This window comes from Myripristis murdjan, chromosome 24, assembly GCF_902150065.1.
Source record: "Myripristis murdjan chromosome 24, fMyrMur1.1, whole genome shotgun sequence".
Classification (NCBI taxonomy): domain Eukaryota; kingdom Metazoa; phylum Chordata; class Actinopteri; order Holocentriformes; family Holocentridae; genus Myripristis; species Myripristis murdjan.
In genome coordinates this window covers 3984295-4004757 of record NC_044003.1, presented here as the reverse complement: position 1 = coordinate 4004757, position 20463 = coordinate 3984295, and the positions used below count along the sequence as shown (strand labels likewise).

Genomic DNA, 20463 nt, shown 5'->3' with positions numbered 1-20463 from the left:
TCCCTCTGGAAACCTGCTGAGGCTCTGTTTAGTGTTGCGATGCCCGTCAGCTGTGACGCTGCGACAGAACCGAGGAAACGTCTTGTCACTCAGCCTGTTTCTTCCCCCTCAGTGCCGCTGGCAGGAACGAGGAACATGAAGGTTTACGACAAGACCATGAGCACCATGAGGGTGAGGTGGGAGCCGGTGGGGGGCGCCTCGGGCTACCTGATGCTGTACAAGCCCATCAACGCCTCACAGCCGCAGCCGGAGAAGAAGGTACGACCTGACAGCACGCCGCAAAACTGCCTCGACACGCAGCACAGGGCAGCAAAAAGGATTAGAAACACATGAAACACACACAGTCAACAAGCTCATCATGCGAGGTAGAAAATATGAATGAAAGTAAGGGATTATTATTAGTAGTGGCAGAAGTGCTGTTGTTGGTGTTATTGCAGCACATTGCAATGCACACACATAAAGACACACACACACTCACACTGACACATGACACATGCTTGTTTGCACGTTGCACTGATCCAGTACACACATATGCACACAAAAGCCCATTCTTGCACAGACACACACACACACACATGCACTCACTTCATTTCCAGTTGCCAGTTGCAAAGACACATATGCACCATAATTTGTGTGCTCAGCATTTCCACATTAGTTTTATAAGAGCGAACTCGCCAAAGCTTCTGCTCGCGCCACCTTACTGCCTCCAGATGGCGAGGCGCTGAGCTGCACGGAGCAGGAGGCCGACCTGAGCGGTGGCGCTCGGGCAGGCCGGCAAGGCAAGGCAAGGCAAGGCAAGGCAAGGCAATTTTATTTCTATAGCACATTTCATACACGGACCAGCTCAATGTGCTTTACATAAAAACAAGAAAAGTGAAAACAAACAACTGAAAAGAAACAAACATTTAAAAGAAATAAGAAAATCCATACAATAAAAAAAATTGCAGAAGAAAATAATAACAATTAAAATCATTATAGTTAATAAATAGATTATAAAAGTGCAGACAGCAAGAAAGGCAGAAAGAAAGAAAAAAAATAGACTAAAATGGAGCATAAAATAGGAGCACAGCAAAAAATAATGAATTGCTTTAAAATGATAAATCAAAATACTAAGAAGCTTTCCAGGTTGAGCATACTGTCAACCTGGAGTCCCTCTGAAGAGTAGTTACATGAAAACATCAATCTATGCATATTTGTTCAGAGACTTAACAGCTCATGTATAACATTTATTTAAGGTAAGTGCCTTATTTTTCAAATTTCTATTTTATTAAATGTCTTCAATTATATACTGTACACCTGAAGATCTCAAGAAAATTGGCCCCAATCAGATTTTCAGCTATGCTTAAATATAAAATTGTCAGCATTTAGGGAGAGGAGAGGATAAAACTGCAGTCATTTTCTTGAAATGCACTAACTCACCTGTGATCTTCATGGTATAATTTAAGTAAATAAATTAATATCTAATAACTATATATTTTTATATACAAAATGTAAATATAAATAAAATAAGGGGACACCAAATCACTCGGTTCTATTCAGCCTTTTATTAAACATTGTTAGCCTTAAATCCAATATCACAACCCATCCTTATTAGCCTACTCCTTCATTTCACATTCAGTGTAGGTCATGTTGTCAGCAATTTCCTCACAAACGACCTGTATCTTCAGTTTTTTTCAAATTTAAATTTGAAATGGTCAAGGATTGCTTCTGTCTCCTGGTCATCGAGATGGCAACGTTCTTTTTCATCCCTAAGCCTTCTGTACTGCCTCACAGCCTCTTCCAGTTCTTCCTCTCCCACAGTGAGGACACAGGGAGACCTTGGCCAAAAACAAGTGTTGGTTTGTTTCAACCCACTCTGCGGCCTTTTTGCAGTGATGATGTACTCTGGCCCCCACTTCGTCCTATGAAAAAGACAGAAAAAAAAGTGTTAAATAAAAACTTGGGGGGTGATTAATGGTTTTTGTGTTAATTTTAAGAGCAGTTTAACAGACCGGTCAAATTTGAATGGGGATACTAAAGTAAGGGGCAAGAGGTGAACACAACAGGAGGGTTAATATAAACAGCTGTGGACTAATTGTGATGTTAGATACTGCATGTGACGTTAACTTTGGAGAGCGAAAAGTGTCGCCTCAGTAACACCGCGGCACAAACACGCCTCGTAAAACGTAGGCCATTACCTTGACAGATAACACTACACAAATACAAACATCGTAACACTTATAGGATAATCTATCGACCCACTATTTGATTTATCAATGGCTAGATATAATGTACGACCAGGAGGGGGGTCCGCAAAACAGTGGAGAACTGACCCGGGACTTGTAGATGCTAAATGTAATTTAGCCTTCAAATCAATGAAAGTCGTGTTTTGATCAACGTTAGGCTATCTCTCAAATAAATTATTTACAAATTGTCGCTACCGCCCAACTTCCAACCCTAAGTTAACACAGTTAACATATTTAATTGTAAACATGCAATAAAATATATGTAATGTATTGGGTAGTTTGCAACTGCAAACATAACTCGTCTATCGTCATTTTTTGGACTTTCACTTACTGTCACAACTGTCGGTGGTACACGAGTCTCCTTCTTCTTGTGTTATTTCCTGGTCTCACACTGGAGGTTGGCCTGAGACGAGAGCCTGCACCGGAACATGCCTCACACTGGAGGTCTGCAGCTAGACCCCTCTCCATAATGTTGACCCTCATAACGCTCATAACGCTGGACTGTAAAAACTGGTGCCGCTGGTTTTGACCCAACGTCAAGCCGAACCAGCCGGCCTGCGGAGGTGAAGCTCTAGCACAGCTTCATGGTGAATCCACAGGCAGGCTCACCACCACAGGCACGTCCCAGAGCAAAATGAAGCCACCAAACCAAAAATACGAGCCCGAAGTGGTGAGGAGGAGGAAGCGCCGTCGCTCGGCAGTGTGCTGCTCAGAGGTAAAGGCAGATGTGTTTCCAAACAGGCCCGGAAGGGTGAGGGTTTGTTGTAGTTGCGGTGTGATGTTTGTTAGGGCTAAATCAGGACGGCCATTTATCAAGAGTCAAATGTTCTCTCAGGGACAGACACACACTGTTCTGCCAGGAATAATAACCGTTTACACACACGTCACTTTGTTTTAGAGTCACTCCTCATTTCAATCTCGTTTTTCCTCTGACAAGTGGAAAACCCAGAGTGGGATGAGATAATCCCACTTGTTCCAACACTAATCAACCTGTTTCCAGAATATTTTGAATCCACCTCGTTCAACATGTTTATTCTTGTTCCCAGTTAAAAATCAAGTGAAACTGCATTGGAAACAAGTGGGATTATCTCATCCCACTGGTGGATTTTTTCACTTGGTTGAAGACCAACAAGATTTTGACACTGAATATGAGATGAAAAGATTTCTGAAGCTGTGGGAAACTCTGTCTCTCTCTCTCTCTCTCTCTCTCTCTCTCTCTCTCTCTCTCTCTCCCCCTGTCCTGCTGCACAGATGCGAGTTGGCGCGGATGTGAGTGACGTACAGCTGCTGCAGCTGATACCCAACACGGCGTACTCCATCACCCTGTACGCTCTGCACGGCGAGGACACCAGCGCCCCTCTGGAGGGGACGGGAGTCACCTGTACGTCACGTCCAGCCGCACCTGCGCACCACAGCCGCGTCTTTACGTCACCTGCCGAGCCGGAGTTTCAGCTCCAGGGAGGCAGACCCAGACAAAATAAAATATTAGCCGAGTTAAATGGGTTAAATGGCTCTGAAGACATAATTCACAAATTATAGCTGTTATTTTTGTCCTGACTAGGATTCTTTCTTTGCCACTCGTGTTCACCAGTGAGTTTAGTTGCAACTGTGTCAGCAGCATTTATTTAAATTCTTTAAATCTTTTGAAGTCAGTAAACTTCACATGCTTTTTCCCCCACACTTTGTTGAAAATCTCTTGTCTTTGCTCGTCCCTCCCTCAGTGCCCGTCCGTCCAGCTGGAGGCCTGAGAATCTCCGACGTGACCCACAGCACCATGAAGCTCAACTGGGAGCCTGCGCCCGGGAACGTCCTCAAATACATCATCGGCTACACTCCAGAGGACAGGTACGGAAAACAGGTAAAATCTGTTTACTGACTGCTTTCTGGTCGATTGCAGGATGACTTAAAGGAGAGAGAGAGAAAAAAAGAAAGATTTGGTAGTGCACACAGATTCCAGCTGCCTTCCGGTCAAAATCATCCTTGCATGGTTACGAGCCGGCCACAATAAATGACGGTGAATCCTTGTCCCGTTTTGTGTGGCAGCCCGCCGCTTTGTTTGGTGAATCAGCTGGTCTTTATTAAGGTGCCGAGTCTCTCAGACAAAAACAAAAAGGCTTTTGAAGAGACGGAGGAGATAAGTAGACCAGATCGCTCTCCAATCGAAGGAAGATTTACGAACAAACCAAACAGGATGGGACAAATAAACTGTTTTGACAGTTAACTGCCAATAAGTCTGGGCCAAAGATATAATATAAACACTAAAAAACTGACAGAACAGTTCACTGTATTTGTTTTGCTGTAATGCTGCTGTCATGTTGCTTTTAAGGACCTCTGGTTTTCCATCATGATGGAAGATTTTAGCTCTTTAATGATTTTAGATAATAATAATAATACTTTATTTATTTATATAGCACCCTTCATACAGACGCTGTAGCTCAAAGTGCTTCAAAATAAAACCGAGAATATAAAAGAGGCAGGTCTAAATACTACACGATAAAACCAAGCAATCAATTGAAAAAAAAAAGAGTAGAGGCAGTAAAATAAATTTCAATAAGATATATAGAAGATGGAGGTAAAACAGATTGAGATTTAGCAACAGTAAGATATATAGAAATAAATACGTTTTTGAGTGTTGACAAAGCCTGCAGTTTGTTATCGCTGCCCTGTTTGTGCTGCAAAGTGATCAGTAACACCTTCAGGCTCCTGTGTCCTCCTCATCATGAAATTAAAAAACAAGCCCACACACAAAAAAGCTGTTTTTATATTTACCATCCCGGGTCTAAATGAGCTTCTCATGCAGCTATGACCTTTTCAATTGGCAAAATTGGTTGTTACTCATTCGCCTTATAAACCGGTGATGTGCCTGTGGGACGTGTTTGAAAATGTTCATCTTGTTTTTTAAGGTCAGTTGGGGTTTTTTTTTTTTAAACAATCAAAGCTGATGAAAAGCACTCCCTGAACTTTATAAGGGTAAAGTTTTGTCAGCAGTCTCGCTGATATCGTAGTTCTGGGAAAGTGACAAGCGAAGACTAATTAAAATAAGAATTACAGCCAGCCTCTCGGTGGAACAGGACCTCTGCCTGCTTATGGGAAAAGGCGTCTTCTGGCAGGGACGAGCTGGCTCCATAATCCTCATAATTTCTCACTTGGATGTTAGTGTGGCACAAACAGTCTGCGGCCCAAGGTGTCACTGGTGAACACCTGCGAGAAGTTTCCAGAAAGGCCTGATGAATGACAGGCTCCGACTCAAGTGCCTCTCCTCTAGATTACCTCTGAAAGCCTCTCGCCCTTGTGGTGGATTTATGCTCGCCGAGTGCAGGTTTCTCCTTCTTCCTTGCTCACTTCACTAAACTTTCCCCTGAAATGGAAAAATCAATCAAAAAGACAGCTCTCCTGCTTTTTTTAGTTGTTTTCTTTCTTTTTTTTTTTTTTTTTTTTTTACCTCCCAAGCTTTCAGCAGCTTTCTCATGACATTCTCTGGAACTACAACCATCCGACTTAATTCATTTTTTAGCGTAAAGGAAAATATTTTGTTTCAGAGAAAAACCTGTTGTGTAGGACATGCTTTGTAAAATGTCAGATTTATTCATGAGGTCCTTGTCACGGGGGGTTTACTTTAGGAAGCAGCCAAGAAGATGAGGAGATCACAAAAAGTGCGAAGAGAGAGATTCCCAGTAAACATCCACACCAGAACAAAGTTCCAGAAAACCCATCCACACTCCAGCCAACAGGCCCACTCAGCTGCCTGGGCTTTGTTTTTTTCAAGGACAAGAAGTCTTGGGATGTGACAAAAAATCCTTCACAAATTATGCATATAAACCCAAATCCCAGCTGCTGAGGTGGTTGTTAAGGTTTTGCCATTCGTCCTGTCGCTGCCTCACCTTCAGTTTGGCAGCGAAATGAGAAACCAGTGATGAGCACCATGTGGGCAGCTTCCTTAGAGGCATAAGTTATGTACCATGCATTATCACATCATGAAACATCATATATCTGAATCATCTCTAGTTGGGATAAGCAGCAATATATTTTCAAAATCCACATTACAAACTGCTTCACAAAGGCAGCAACAAAATAAAATTAAACAAAATCAAATAAATAAAACAAGTCTAATAAACTCAAAACCAAACAAAAAATAAAACAAACAAATTAAAAAAAAAAAAAACACTTATTAGGTCTCAAAAGGCTGAACACTTGCATTAAAAAAGCACTAATACAGTGGTGGAAAAAAGTTTTCGGACACTTAAAATTTTACACAATCTCAAATATTATCATGAAATATTTGGAAAAATCTTTTTTGTGTTTCAAAAGGTGTGGCTGCATTAGACAGATACAAACAAATACAAATTATATTTTTTTGTTTATTGTTTACAAGAAAAACTAACAAAACTAAATTCTTGACAAATTCTTCTGACCACAGAATTCACCATTCCGACGCTGGCAGCACGCATAGTTACTGTTGCTATGTCTCACAAGCCATTGCCCTACCTCAGTGCAATCACCTGGTCTCACTCCGGCAGTTGCAACTTCAAGATGTCAGATGATTTAGCTTTAATCCCCGATAAAATAGGGCTACCTTATCTAACGACTGACATAACAATGTTCTCCAAGAAGGTTTTAACTAAAGGGCTAAATTATTTTACCTAGCTAACTTAGGCTAGCGACAACAAACAGCTAACGTTATAACGTTATAGCCAGGGGTTAAAGTGGGCCGGAGCCCTCCGGAGCTGAGCTCCGCCACCTTAGTCAAATAAATAAATTATTCAATTCAAACTGGCAGTAGCGCTGCGGACTACAGATCATTTTCGCATGCACAGTCTGCATGGCTCTCTCAAAAGCGCCAAGATGCGGCGGGAGGGGCAGGAGTAATGGAAGTTTAAGGCTACCCCACCGGTCAAATCCCACTTTAACCACTGGTTATAGCTAGAGCTAACGTTGCACTGTTGGACATTACGCTAGTATATCCCACGGCAGTACTCACGGCTACGTTACTTCTAAACAAATTCATCTGCTTACCTGCTAAATATGCATCAGTGGACAGACGTCTAAGGCTATGCGAACATTAAATCCCAAGGGGTCCTCTGAAGTCTGAACATGCTCGCAGACTGAGCACACATTAACGTTTGTTACGTCTGGAGCTAAGATGCCTGGTGAACTCCTTTTGACCTCCTTGGTTGAACTGAATCCTTAACTGAATCAACCTCTGGTTTGGGAGCGGATAGCTGGGCGGTCTTAGAGCGCCTTCTAGTGTCAAGGACTAGTAACGTTACTAATGTATTGTAAATGCACTGAGAATAATTTTCATCACCGCAAGACTTCAGTCTAGTAGCCTAGTGATACATCGTCGCTAAAGAAGTTTGTTTGTGAGACATTAGTTGTACGTGGAATTATGAGGGGCGTGGTCTTGTGAAATCGGCCAATCCTATTGGCTATATTCTCCGGGTCGGAATCGTGAATTTTCTTCCAATTCCTGGCTTTCCAGTTCTTGTGTGCCTGGGCCCAACGACGCTGGGCTAGCCTCTGTCTCTCATTGATCAGGGGCTTCTTGATAGCCTTGTAGGACCTTAAGCCATGATCTAAAAGTCGGCCACGTGCAGTGCGGGTGGAACACTGGACACCAGTTTGACCACTGCTGCTGAAGCTCCTGTGATGTCATTCGGCGGTTTTGCTTGCACATGCGGATCAGGATGCAGTCATTTCTTGCTGAAGAAGCCCTTGGACGCCCAGATATTGGTTTGTCTTCCAAGCTGTTGGTGCGTCTGTATTTCTGCAGAGTGTATCCAACTGCTGAAGGACTGCATCTGCACTTCCTGGCTATCTGGCGGCAGCTGTACCCTTCCTGGCTGAGAATCTTTATCTTCAGGCGTGTTTCCTGCGTTAGGTTCCTTGTTTAAGCCATTTTTGTGTCTGAAGAACTTTCAAATGTGCTGGCTTTATATAGACACAAAGCTTGGCAACAAAAATTGTGTCTTTTAATAAAAAGAACGACCTTCAGCACTGGTACCAAAATGACCCAATACTCAAAATTTCTTATGTATTTTTATGGAACCAATCAATTTTAAGTTTTTAATGGCTTTTTTAGGATTTGTTTAGTATTTTGGCTGTGACTGTACTAAAAGAAATTGCACTTGAAGACCTAAGAGTGATTCTTAATGCAATATTTCACAAATGCATGGGGTGTCCAAAAACTTTTCTCCACCACTGTATGTTTCCTTTTGGAGAAAAAAACTATCATGTTGGAAGGCTTGTAGATTGTCCATAAAATTTGCTAAAATACAAGTTTTTCTGTAATGAGATACATGTCCATGTCTTATTCCATAAGGAAAATGTTTCCCATAATCCCACTGTGTTGTTTATCCTTAAACCCCTTCTTTGAATTCGGCAGGTTGAGGTGAACGGCGACGTCACCAGCCTCACCTTGTCCAGACTCATCTCCGAGACCGAGTACGATGTGACCGTCACCCCCGTCTATGCCAAGACCGCAATGGCTGGAAAGGCATTCACAGGTTCGGACCAAAACAAAACAAAGCAAAACAAAACAAAACAAAACAAAACAAAACAAAACAAAACAAAACAAAACAAAACAAAACAAAACAAAACAAAACAAAACAAAAAAATACTGTGAATTCTTATTTTATTTCTTTGATTTTTTTGTTCATCCAGGTATTCTCTTATCACTGCTCAGAGTGGCCCGACAGGCCCGGGCCTGGACAAAAAATGTTGGAAGTAGTAATAGTAATAGTTATAGCCTTTATTGTAATTTGTACACGTATTGCACAATGAAATTCTGGGAGTATCCATCATATTGCATTTAAAAGACACACAAATTATAACACACTATAAGAATAAAGAATATAAACAAATAAGTAAATTATGTTCAAGTTTAGTCGGGTTCAGTCATGTTGGCGTTATTTTAGTGAAAAATGATGGACCTACTGTCTGTTCTGGGCAACTTGACAAGTTTCGTGATGACACTGAAGGCAACATCGAGGCTTTTTCAGGTGGTAAACGCAACCTTGGACAAGCAAAATCTCTGTCTCGGATCAGGTTTGAACACAAGAAAGAATGCCTGTCGGGTTCGGGTCAGGCTCGGTTACTACGCTCCCATCTCGGGTCGGGTTTGGACAAAACTATGCAGCCCGATCAGCACTCTATCGCTGCTATACGTTCACCCAGTTCTGTTCAGTGGCTCTTCTGGAACAGCTGGTGGTCAGATGTCTTGGTTGAGGACACCCTACAAGTTTTCAAGTAAAGGTTGACCATTTATCTTTACTTTCCAGCTTGATTTCCTCAGCAGGGCTTTGAATTTGAAAGACTGAGGTTCCAGTACAAGCCCACCTCTCAAATACATCAATTCAAGATGGCCGCCAAATGAACCCCATGGGCCATTAGTTGACCTTGGCAACATGAAAAATTCTCAGCTAGACACCATTAGGGTCCTAAAAAAACAGGTTACTCCTGCCCGACTAATAAGAATAATAACAATAGGAATCCTTTATTGTCAATGTTAACATTGTCACCAACATTACTGTGAAAATTGGTTTAGCCGCTCTACAGGCAGCGAAAGCAGACAATATATAAATAAAAATAGTGTAATAACAATATATACAGTAATAACAGTACAGTAGAATATCAATATGTACAGTGTAAAAAAATAGATATAATAAATACTGGTTAAGGTGCATGGAGAGAAGGTATGTGTCTGTGGGGGAGGTGGGGATATTGCTCTTGTGTGTGTTATTTCAGTGTCAGTCATTGGGTGGTGCAGGTAGGGATGGGGTGATGGCTTTGATGGCCTGGGGTAGGAAAGCTGTTGATCAGTCTTGTGTGGGGGGCAGTGTGGTTCCAATGATTTGCTCTGCCGCCCTCGCCACCCGCTGCAGGTCCTTCCTGTCTTTGTGGGTGCAGCTGGTGAACCACACTGCACAGCAGTAGGTTAGGATGGACTCAGTGGACGCCCTGTAGAAGTTAACCAGCAGTGGGCGAGGGAGGTGAGCCTGCTTTAGCTTCCTGAGGAAGTAAAGACATTGGTGGGCCTTTCTCACCTGATACAAGGTGTGGACAGACCAGGTGAGGTCGGCTGTTATGTGAACTCCAAGGAACTTGAAGCTGTCCACCCTCTCAACCTCTTCTCCTTTAATGGAGAGGGTGGGGAGCACAGCCTTTTTGGATTTCCTAAAATCCAGTATAATTTCCTTGGTTTTGGCTGTGTTGAGGTCCAGTCAGTCAAGTGTTTGACCTCCTCTCTGTAGGCTGACTCATTGTTGTTCTTAATCAGTCCTTTTGGTCAAGGTCAGCAGGGATGGCACACTTGATAGAGGGGAGGATAAGTCTCTCAAAACATTTAGTGATGATGAGGGTGAGAGCAACTGGGTGATAGTCGTTCAGGCAGTTCATTGTGTTCCTCTTTGGTATAGGAATGATGGTGGCTGATTTAAAGCAGGTAGTAACCACGGACTGTTGGAGCGAGAGGTTGAAGATGGTGGTGAATACCTCTGCTAGCTCGTGCGTGCAGGCCTTGAGTACACACGCTGGAATGCCATCTGTGCCAGGTGCTTTCCTCGTGTTGACTCTGAGCGAACTATACCAAATGTCCTCGCTTGGTTCAAATCCCTATTGGTTCATGTCCACAGGATCATTTCCATGCTTTCCATTCATTGTCTGTGTAGACAGCCGTGCAATGCATTCTGGTAGTGCTGCCTTTCAAGAAACTGGGCATCATGTTGCCGTCTCCTCATCTGCATAAAGTTGAGGCATCTGGCTCTGATTCGCCACCTCTGGAAACTCCTGAGAAACTTTCAATCGTCCATCTGAAATGAAGCTGATTCAGCAGCTGCAGGCTTTATTTTCTTGCCTCAGATGTTTTCAGAAACACATTTCGGCACACTATATTCAGAATATCAAAGAAAGTTTCCAAAAGAGCTGTCATGTTGGTCCAGTTTGAAATCTGGGAGAGGACGGCCCTCTAGTGAAGTGTTGGTTCAATCAGGTGCAGTCTGGAGGTGTTTTCATTGCAGGAGGGCGTGGAGCTCAGTAAAAATAGGCACATGGTGGCAACAAGTCTGAAGAGATGGATAAGAAATTAATAAGAGCAGTTTCTGGACTTCCTGTTTGAAATAGAGCCAGGGAAACTTTCTGTTTTGTGTTGGTTTCCTGTGAGGAGAGCAACTCGTCCATCATGTGTGTGAAACTGGGAAGCGGCGTGACACATAGCATCAAAAACTCAACCCTGTGGACACCAAAAGGCTGACCTCACTACTTTAAATGACCAAACTAATAAACGGAACATTATTTGTCATTCTGAGGCAAACTTAAACATCATGTGTGGGAAGATTAATTCTACATCAGGGGACCAAGAAAGAATCACAGAGGAAAAGTGATGGTTGAACCGTCCAGTTGAGTTTTACTTGAGATCAGGTCGGAAGGGAGTCGAGACCAAAGTCAAAGTCAAGAGCCGAGAAAGTGAAGGCTGTTCAAGACCAAAAATATGCAATAAACAGTTACACCCCTCTCCAGATTCAAGATAGAAAGAAAAGGATTGGAAAAGGATTCACAGAGATTCAGATCGACCTCCAGGAGCTCTTCAACATCCATCAGTGCATCAGATTTTGACTTATCAGTGCACTTGATCAGTTTCTACAGGTGAAATCCCTCTTAATTCTGTGTGGTGCTGCGGAGACAATCAATGAAACATCATTAGAATGATCCAGTTAATGGGTTACTTAATTTGTTCAGCCTCTGCCCCAACTTGAAACAGGCCTGGTCAACCACAAAGCATGAACGGGACAACTCTTTCCTCTCTCCAGCTTTTATTTGTCATTGGAGGAATATCAGGTTGAAAACCTTCAAATGAAACAGAAATCTACAGTCACCACTTTCAAAGAAACAATATCTTAACCCATTTAAATATTTTAAGTAATTAAATTTTAACTTAAATAGTTTTAAAGTAGGCTACATATTTGCTATTACACACATTTCATTATCATTTACTGTCAAATCAATTTTAACCTTAAAGAATGACAATATGTATCCCGCAGCATTATACTTTATACAGAAACCATAATCCAAAAGAAAATCAAATCCAAGCAGGCAAAACACAGTAAACATTATCAAACATAGTCCATATAATTAATCCATTCATACCAGTAGCTTCTTTGTGGTATGATCCAACTGAACAGTGTTTCCCTTTGTTTGCAGAATCCACTCTGTTGTTTGCTGAACCACTCTGTTGTTTGCTGAATCCACTCTGAGGTGCAGAGTGATTCTGCTGGAGCAGTGCAGGCAGGTGCTCTCAATCAGCTGATGACTGCTGATCAGCAGGGTTTCCCTCTCCTCAACAGGGCCACTATGCATTGCTCCATTCAGCCTTAAGGGGTCATCCTTCCTTTGGGCTGGCTGATTTATTTGAACCTTTGACCTTGAACTTGACAAAGTATTTGACATGGTGGGTAGAAGATAAGGAAAGCAGGGAAAGTGAGGAGAAGCACACACTGAAAGATTATAAAGTAGGTGAGGAAAAGTCGTGGCACGAGGTTGGCCAAATCCTGGACTGAAGACGTGAGACAGGACAGGACAGACGCTGCAGGCCTGACTGGAACCTTAAATCCTTTTAGCTCAGCTTGTTGTTCCAATCAACTGAACTACTGGGAACTGGGACTACAGGGCTTGAACCGGCTGTGACGGCTTTGGATCCTCTTGGCATCGCTCATTACTCTAATTGACTAAACAGAGTCGAGAGCCCATGCTATCACAGATGCTTATCGTTTGAGCTTCCCTCGTTAACTTCATTGAGGAAACCTCTCCAGTCCCTGAATAATGATAGTAGTGATCATTTACAGCAGGGGTGTCCAATCCTGTACCATGGAGGGCCAAGAGGCTACAGGTTTTCATTCCAACCAAGACCTCCACCAGGTCTACACAAGTGTGCATGCCCAAACACACACACATGTACACACACACACACACACACACACACACACACACACACACACACACACACACACACACACACACACACATACACACACACACACACACACACACACACACACACACACACACACACACACAGATAGATACACAAACACAAATGCACACGGCTTGATCAAATGATGCAAACACAAATGAACAGAAGAACAACACACAAACACGTGCGCATAATTTAAACACAAAATTTGATTTTAAATGTGCAGAGAAACAGTCTTGCACACACACACACACACACACACACACACACACACACACACACACACACACAGACACCAGCATACACACTTTACCAGTACATTGGCCTGCACAGGGCTGTGAAATGTACTTCCAGCTATAGTAAACACTTCTCACATGGTGTTGCCTCATCTCATCTCTCAGGACTTCCTTCTAAACCCCTCCCCCCTCCCCCTTTTTTTTTTAATTGTGCACATGTGAGCAGATGTTGTTCCTGCCCCCAAGAACCTGCACTTCTCCGAGGTGACCCAGACCTCCTTCAGAGCCATGTGGGAGCGAGGCGCCCGGGATGTTGCCCTCTACCGCATCGGCTGGACCAAAAACGGCGAGCAAAACTTCCAATATGTAGGTTGACAAGACCTGGAGATGAACAATTTGTTGTTTTTTTCTTTATTTATCGAGGGAAATATCAACCTACACCCTTTTTCAGCAACTTCCAGTTTCATGGTATTCATGCGGCCAAACAAATGAACACCTTGTTTGACCCTAAAGGCTGTCAAAACAACCAAATGTGAAATTAAATGAGTTAACGTAGGAGCTACAGGAGCTCTGTATTAAACGCTGCAAAATTCAATTAATGAATTTGTAGAAGTTTGCAAGGCATTACAAAGTGCACACAGGTGTGATGCCTTCCAGTGTTTTCAGCGCTGGGAAGAAAATGAAGCAAACTGGACCAGGTGGAGAAGAAAAAAGAAAGAATAGATAGGAAAAGTCGAGTCATCATTCAGCAGCTGGCAAGAAAAGCCTGAGTCAAACAGGAAGACGGATCAAAGAGATCAGCCACACCGCACACAGACTGATATATATACCTTTCATCATAAATCAACGGTTGCAGCAGCACAATGGACAGCTTGATTATTGATTGCGCCGGTAATCGCGCTGCACGCATTAAACGATTTTGCGGAGGCAGGAGGAAAGTTGCATGATTTACGTTGTATCCACGTTGTATCCGCGTTCGCAGTAAGTATACTGTATTCAAGCACGGAACATATGCAAGTACAATACATGTGTATTTTCTTAGACCCCCAATATTAGACAAGGGCGTTTTTTCAGGGCATTTTCAATGGAAAAAATATCGTCTTATATTCAGATCAATACGGTATGTATAATCTCTAGGGCTGGGAGGATATGCTTATCCTTCTATTCGATACTGTCATGATACTTGGGTGCCAATTGTATATGTATTGTGATTGCTAAGTATTGCAGCTCTACAAGTATTGCGATTCAATGGTACAGCTAATTGTGTCAATCAAATGTGGCTCACTGAATCCACAAGAGTCTCAGCTTCAGACTGTTTAGGCCCCGTTTTACAACAGGCCACAAGAACACATGTGGACTGCAGGGTGTCAAAACAAAACATTAGTCACCTGCAGCATGGGTTTTAGGGAGTTTTAACGCGTGTCTATTTCCAGTAATCAAAAGAAGGTTCAAACAAACTTGCCTTTGATCCGTTCCATTTATTGAAGTTGTTGAATATTGTAGATGACAGATAAGAGCTTGATCATATTGATGAGGATGAATTGGTGGTGGAATCAGTGACAAAATAAAGAGAGAAAAACTCAAATGCTCAAAAAATTGCTGTCACGTACTTTCACGTTATTGTCATGTACTTTCATATTACTATCACGATAAAAACTGTGTGCCTTTCACCCGTGTGCTCTATTTTCCACTAACTGACCAACACCTGTGGCACCTTACTTACTAGTTTTTCTTTCGCCCAAATTTTGATGGAAAAAAATGTAAAAAAAACCCCCAAAAACTTAAGTGAATGCATTTTTCCCCCAACCCTAATACAGGGATGCAAACAGCGCGCCAAAAAGCGCAACTTGCTTTTTTCGTGGCCATTTGGGTGACTTGTGTGAATCGCGCAGATCCTCTTCATGCTGACGCGACGGTGACCTACCTCTCTCTCCGTCTGCCTCCAGGCGATGCTGAACAATGACGAAACCACCCTTGTTCTGGAGAACTTGGAGCCTGACACCCTGTATGATGTCACTGTGACGGCCTTCTACCCGGACGAGTCCAAGAGTGAAGACTTGATCGGAAGCCAGCACACATGTAAGCGCTGGCTGCCAAACCACACCAGTTATAATTAGGGTTAAGCTGGATACTCGGCTGAAACGAGTATCCGGTACAGATAAAGCACTTCTGACAAGAACGAGTATTATCTGAGTAATATGAGTCAATATCCGTGCTCGTGATGAATGAAACTCCTCACTGGGTAGCTGACTGTGTCCACGTTGTGTGATAGGCCAGTCACACACAGCGACCCTCCGCTACTCACACACACACACACACACACACACACACACACACACACGCAGTGACAACCTCTCTCTCTCTCACTCAGGTGTGATAGCTCACGTGGCGTCTCTCTTCAGTAGCGGTCAGGTGTTTTCCAGCTCGCTCTTCCCTCGGTCTGTAATCACTGATAGTCAGTAGAGTTTCTGCTAAACTTGATTGGTAACAGACGCGCTGTTTTTGGGCAGAGTTAGGCTTAGGGGTTAGGGTTAGGGGTTAGGGCTGAATCCGACTTGTGTCGCGTCTCTCACTGCAGACACACCGTCTCTCACTGCAGACACACCGTTTTTTTTTTTTTTTTTTTTGTAACTGTCTGCTCACTCTTACCAGCGAAGAGTGAGCAGACACAGAGTCACAGTCTTAACACACACTTCTGATCAACCCATATCAATTTCAGGCTTGAAATAACATACCGGTTAAGCCCCACCCGTTTCCAGTCAAACCCCACCAACTTCCAAGTAAAACCCCACTCACTTCTACACAAGTTTTTCCTTTGTTCAGACAAAAATACAAGATAGAGCTGTTCATACCTGCTTGACAGTTTCGACTGTGGCTCCAGTCTTCCTCAGAAGCGTCATCTGACGTGTTGCTGACGTGTCATTTATCAGCTGATCGGCCTGACAGACCTGTCAGAGTCTGTCGGGCCGACCACGCCCCCTTTCTCCCTGGATGGTTCTTGGAGCACTGAATCCCAGGTGTGCGAGAGGGTGTATGCCCCCTCGTCCCGGTTGATGGTGTCCCTTGCCCGCTTCCTAATTTCGATGGCCTCTTTTATCCACCGTTTAAATTTGTTGGCCTCAGATGTGATTATCTTTCCCTTGTCCCAGTCCATAATGTGGTTATTCCTCCTGCAGTGGTCTGTGATGGCTGATTTTAGGTTTTCTTGCTCTGCTTTGTCTGCTTTGTCCTTCTGTGTTTGTGTGAACCGTCCTGCTGTCTCATTTTTGTCTGAACAAAGGAAAAACTTGTGTATATGTCAATGAGAGACAAAATGAACTTAATCAATTGGACCCACCCACTTCTGGTTTAAGCCCCGCCCACAACCACGTATGGATACGGATATGGATACAGAAGATGTAGATGGTTGAACAGATACAGGTACAGATAGTGGTGTACTCGCTCATCCCTAGTTATAACTGATATAGACAGATGTCAAGCAAATTGAAATAACTCTGTTTGCTCAACATCTCTTTCTAGTGCTAAAGAATGGACCCAGTATGTCATTTGAGAAGAAGGGCATTTTCATTGTTTTGTCCATGATTTTGGCGGGAATGGTAATGTGGACGACAAGGACAGTGTCGATGGAGGCACACTTTGTGATCCTTCATACCTGTAGTACATTTCTGTGCATCAGCTTGAATGACCTAAAGGCTGTCAAAACAACATACAGTATTTACATCTAAAACAAATCAAAGAGAGGATGAAGGTTTGATCATGATGTTGTGAAGCATCACAAACCTCTGAGGGAACACACACACACACACACACACACACACACATACACGACAAGCACAACGTCAATTCAATGGATTAATGAGTGTATTTCTATTTACATTATAGCATATGTTTTACAATTTTATGTTATTTCCATATTTCCATGTTAGAAATTTGACATGTTAATATCCCTGTTTAAATGAGACGATCTAAAAAAATCCCTCTTCCATTGATTTTCAATAGAGCAGCTCCAGACTTTACACCTGACAGCATCACGAGACTCTTAATCAGGTTCTGCCGGTGGAGCGGAGCTGTTTATGTTCACCAATATTCTCAGGGGCGTCTGAGAGCTTAACAGTGACGTGTGAATGGTTTCATTACAAAAGGCCAAATATCTGATCCTGCAGATCCTGTCCACTCAAGACATTTTGCAGGATTTTTTTTTTCTAGGATGCAACCAGTTTATCAAATCAGGGGTCACGTTCTTAAAATAGCGGTCTTTATTTTTTCATTCATAAATACTCCAAACGAGCGGTGTTGCGCTTTAACCTCCCGGTGTTGTTTCTGCTCCTGTCCAGAGGTTCAGTCACCGAGCGGCTGATCACCCCGCCGCCTCTTCTGATGACACGGACCGGAGTTTGGCCTCAAACACAGGAGGATTCAGAGAGCCGCTGCAGAACGAGCGTTATTCAACTGCAAACATCACGAGATGGGGAGCGGTGACGTAAAGAGAGTCCCGTCCAGCCAACACATGACGGCTTTTATTACAAAACGAGACATCCTGTTTCCAAGGAGTTTCATTCAGATTTTCTCGACTTTAGTCCTGCACTGCTGTTTGTTTGTTTGTTTGTTTTTTTTTTTTACCATTTAATTACAATCATTGTGTGCAGTGATTGTGTTATTGTTGTATTTCTCACCATTATAACACCCAATAATGTCCTTCACTTAAGCATTATTGTGTAATGATGCGATTATACAACTATTACCAACAAAATAAAATGTATAATCAAAATGTATGTATACTGTAGGCATTTCGCTGTCAAAATATAAACGTTTTTGCTAGTATTCTCTCCGTTTCAGCCGAAATACATGACACCTGACGTTAGCTAGTCCTTGCCAGCCAGCCAGCTTGGGCTTATCATGTTTTCTAGACTTCTGTCCGTACAGTGGGGGTGGGGGGTGGGGGTGTCAGTGAAAACGTCTTGGCGGTGCACCTAAGAAATTATAAGGCAGGGAAAACCCTGTGAGCTCAGACCTCCACACCCCGACTCTCCACCGTGTTAGATCAATGTCAAACTACTTTCTGTTTCCAATTGTTCCTCTACTCCTCCTAATACTCATTTCTCTTTCTTGCTATTTGTTTTGCGAGGCATCATTTTTCAAACTTTTCACGAGACCGGGGCCAAGCTGTCAGGAGAACCGAGTGAAACTGCATGAACACAAAGGAGAACGTCTTCAGCTGTCTTCAGTTGTTCATGCACAGTGTTATTTGGAATAACACGCCAATATTCTTTTACGATACAATAGTGTTTACTGGTTTTTGTCATGGGACACAATACTCACAAAGTGCTGCAAAGTCCAAGAGCTAAACTGATGAGAACTGTTCTTCTGCTTGGAATATCCCTCCATCAATATCAGACAGACTAAAGGTAGATTTTTTTTTTTTTAATTAAGAAAAACTGACGAGTTTCTTATAGACAGGTGGTGTCTCAAAATGTGTAATTTTTAAAATTTTTTTTGCTTGCTGCATATCTGACAATTTTTTTTTTTTTTTTTTTTTTTTTTTTTTTGCATTTTAGGTTACTATTTTTGTTTCATAAGAGTTATTTGACTAATTTACTGATTCTCTACATTTGGTTGCTATTGATGCAGTGTTATTGTAATTATCGCTTGTCTTTATCGTTGCTGTTTCTTTGCGCGGGAGCCCAGGGGGTTAGCGGCCGCGTTGTGGAAGCTGACAGGGAGTAAAGAATAAAGACTGAATGAAGAGCAGAGCGACTTCCTGATGGCGTGCTGTGCTCTCCTCAGGTCTTGGGTTGAGTCTCAGTGAAGCTGCTGAACGACCGTCCAGGTGACTCTCCTCTGACGCTCTGTGGTGTCTCTTACTTTTTAAGAATGGCCTCTGACCCCCCCTCCTCTCCCGTCCCGTGTGTTGCTCCATGTTATGTAAGTTGTGCTGTTTTGGAGGGGATGAAGCGTGAACTCTCCTTGGTTATCAGCCGCGGCCCTGCGGAGAGGAGGCGGCCCGGGAGCCGTGACATGAGCGCATTGGAATAATACTGCATTGGAAACAATGGGATTATCTCATCCCAGCGGCAGACTTTCACCATGTTTGAAGAAAAAAATGCTTAAAGTGTGATAAAGTTAGCAAGAATGATATTTTACATCCTCGTAGGCCTACACTCAGTGTCCACTTTATCAGGTTCACCTGTACAATCTAATCTAATCTAATCCAGTCCAGCAGTTGTGCCATAAAGTTTCCTCTCCTGCTGCCTATAATGCTCAGCTTGTCTTGTTGTCACGGTAACAGAGGTGTTCATTCACTTCTATGTTTGGCATTGAGCTCATAGTTAGTGCTGCTGTTGGACTGGACTGCACTTTACTGACAGCTGTTTCCACTATTCTGTCCCCCCGCGTCTGTGTAAATAGGCGAGGACAAAAACTAGAAACACATCTCTATATATAAACTTTGTTAAAAGGTAGAAGTGCTGCTGTCAGACTGGACCTGAGAAAAACTGCAAAACTCAAATTAAAGTTGGAGTCTTTACTCTCCCAGGATCTGGTTGGCAGACGGGCTTTCAGACAGAAACACCAAACCAGACACACACAGCGAGACAGGGATCATATCAGATGGAACAGCCTGTAAAAACAGACTGACAGGGAGAGATGAAACGCTGCGGCTGCTGCTCCACACAGTAAAAGCTCGGTGCACAGCGCCATCTGCTGGACACAGCGTGCAACAACCGGACTGCGCTCCACGTGGACCTGCACAACAGCGGACACATCAATAATAAGAACACACACCCACAACTGTTGATACCATCTCTGTGGAGCTGGAAATCGGCTCAGCTGTTGTCTCCTCTGTAGGCCCTATATGCATTATTTTTCTCATATTACAGTTTTTCTCCATTGGTGTGGCTCATTTCTTGAAACAGAAATTCCATTCTCAGAACTTCAAGATCATTTGGCAAAACAGTCTTACAGTTCAGCACAACACCATAGCTCACTTGCAAAAGCTCATATCTCTCCCAAAACAGTTCACTCATGTCAAAACGAAATTCCT

General features: G+C 42.9%; 1 protein-coding gene across 1 annotated transcript in view; it reads left to right on the top strand.

Moving 5' to 3' along the window:
• LOC115356585 (collagen alpha-1(XII) chain-like) overlaps window positions 1–17908 on the top strand; it is a 39124-nt gene extending 21216 nt beyond the window's left edge. The window contains exons 9-16 of the mRNA XM_030047803.1: window positions 113–258; window positions 3477–3606; window positions 3947–4083; window positions 8608–8728; window positions 13651–13790; window positions 15371–15503; window positions 16944–17020; window positions 17759–17908. Coding sequence (XP_029903663.1) covers window positions 113–258; window positions 3477–3606; window positions 3947–4083; window positions 8608–8728; window positions 13651–13790; window positions 15371–15503; window positions 16944–17020; window positions 17759–17908 — 1034 coding nt within the window. The remainder of the gene's footprint in view (window positions 1–112; window positions 259–3476; window positions 3607–3946; window positions 4084–8607; window positions 8729–13650; window positions 13791–15370; window positions 15504–16943; window positions 17021–17758) is intronic.
• The last annotated feature ends 2555 nt before the right edge of the window (window positions 17909–20463 follow it).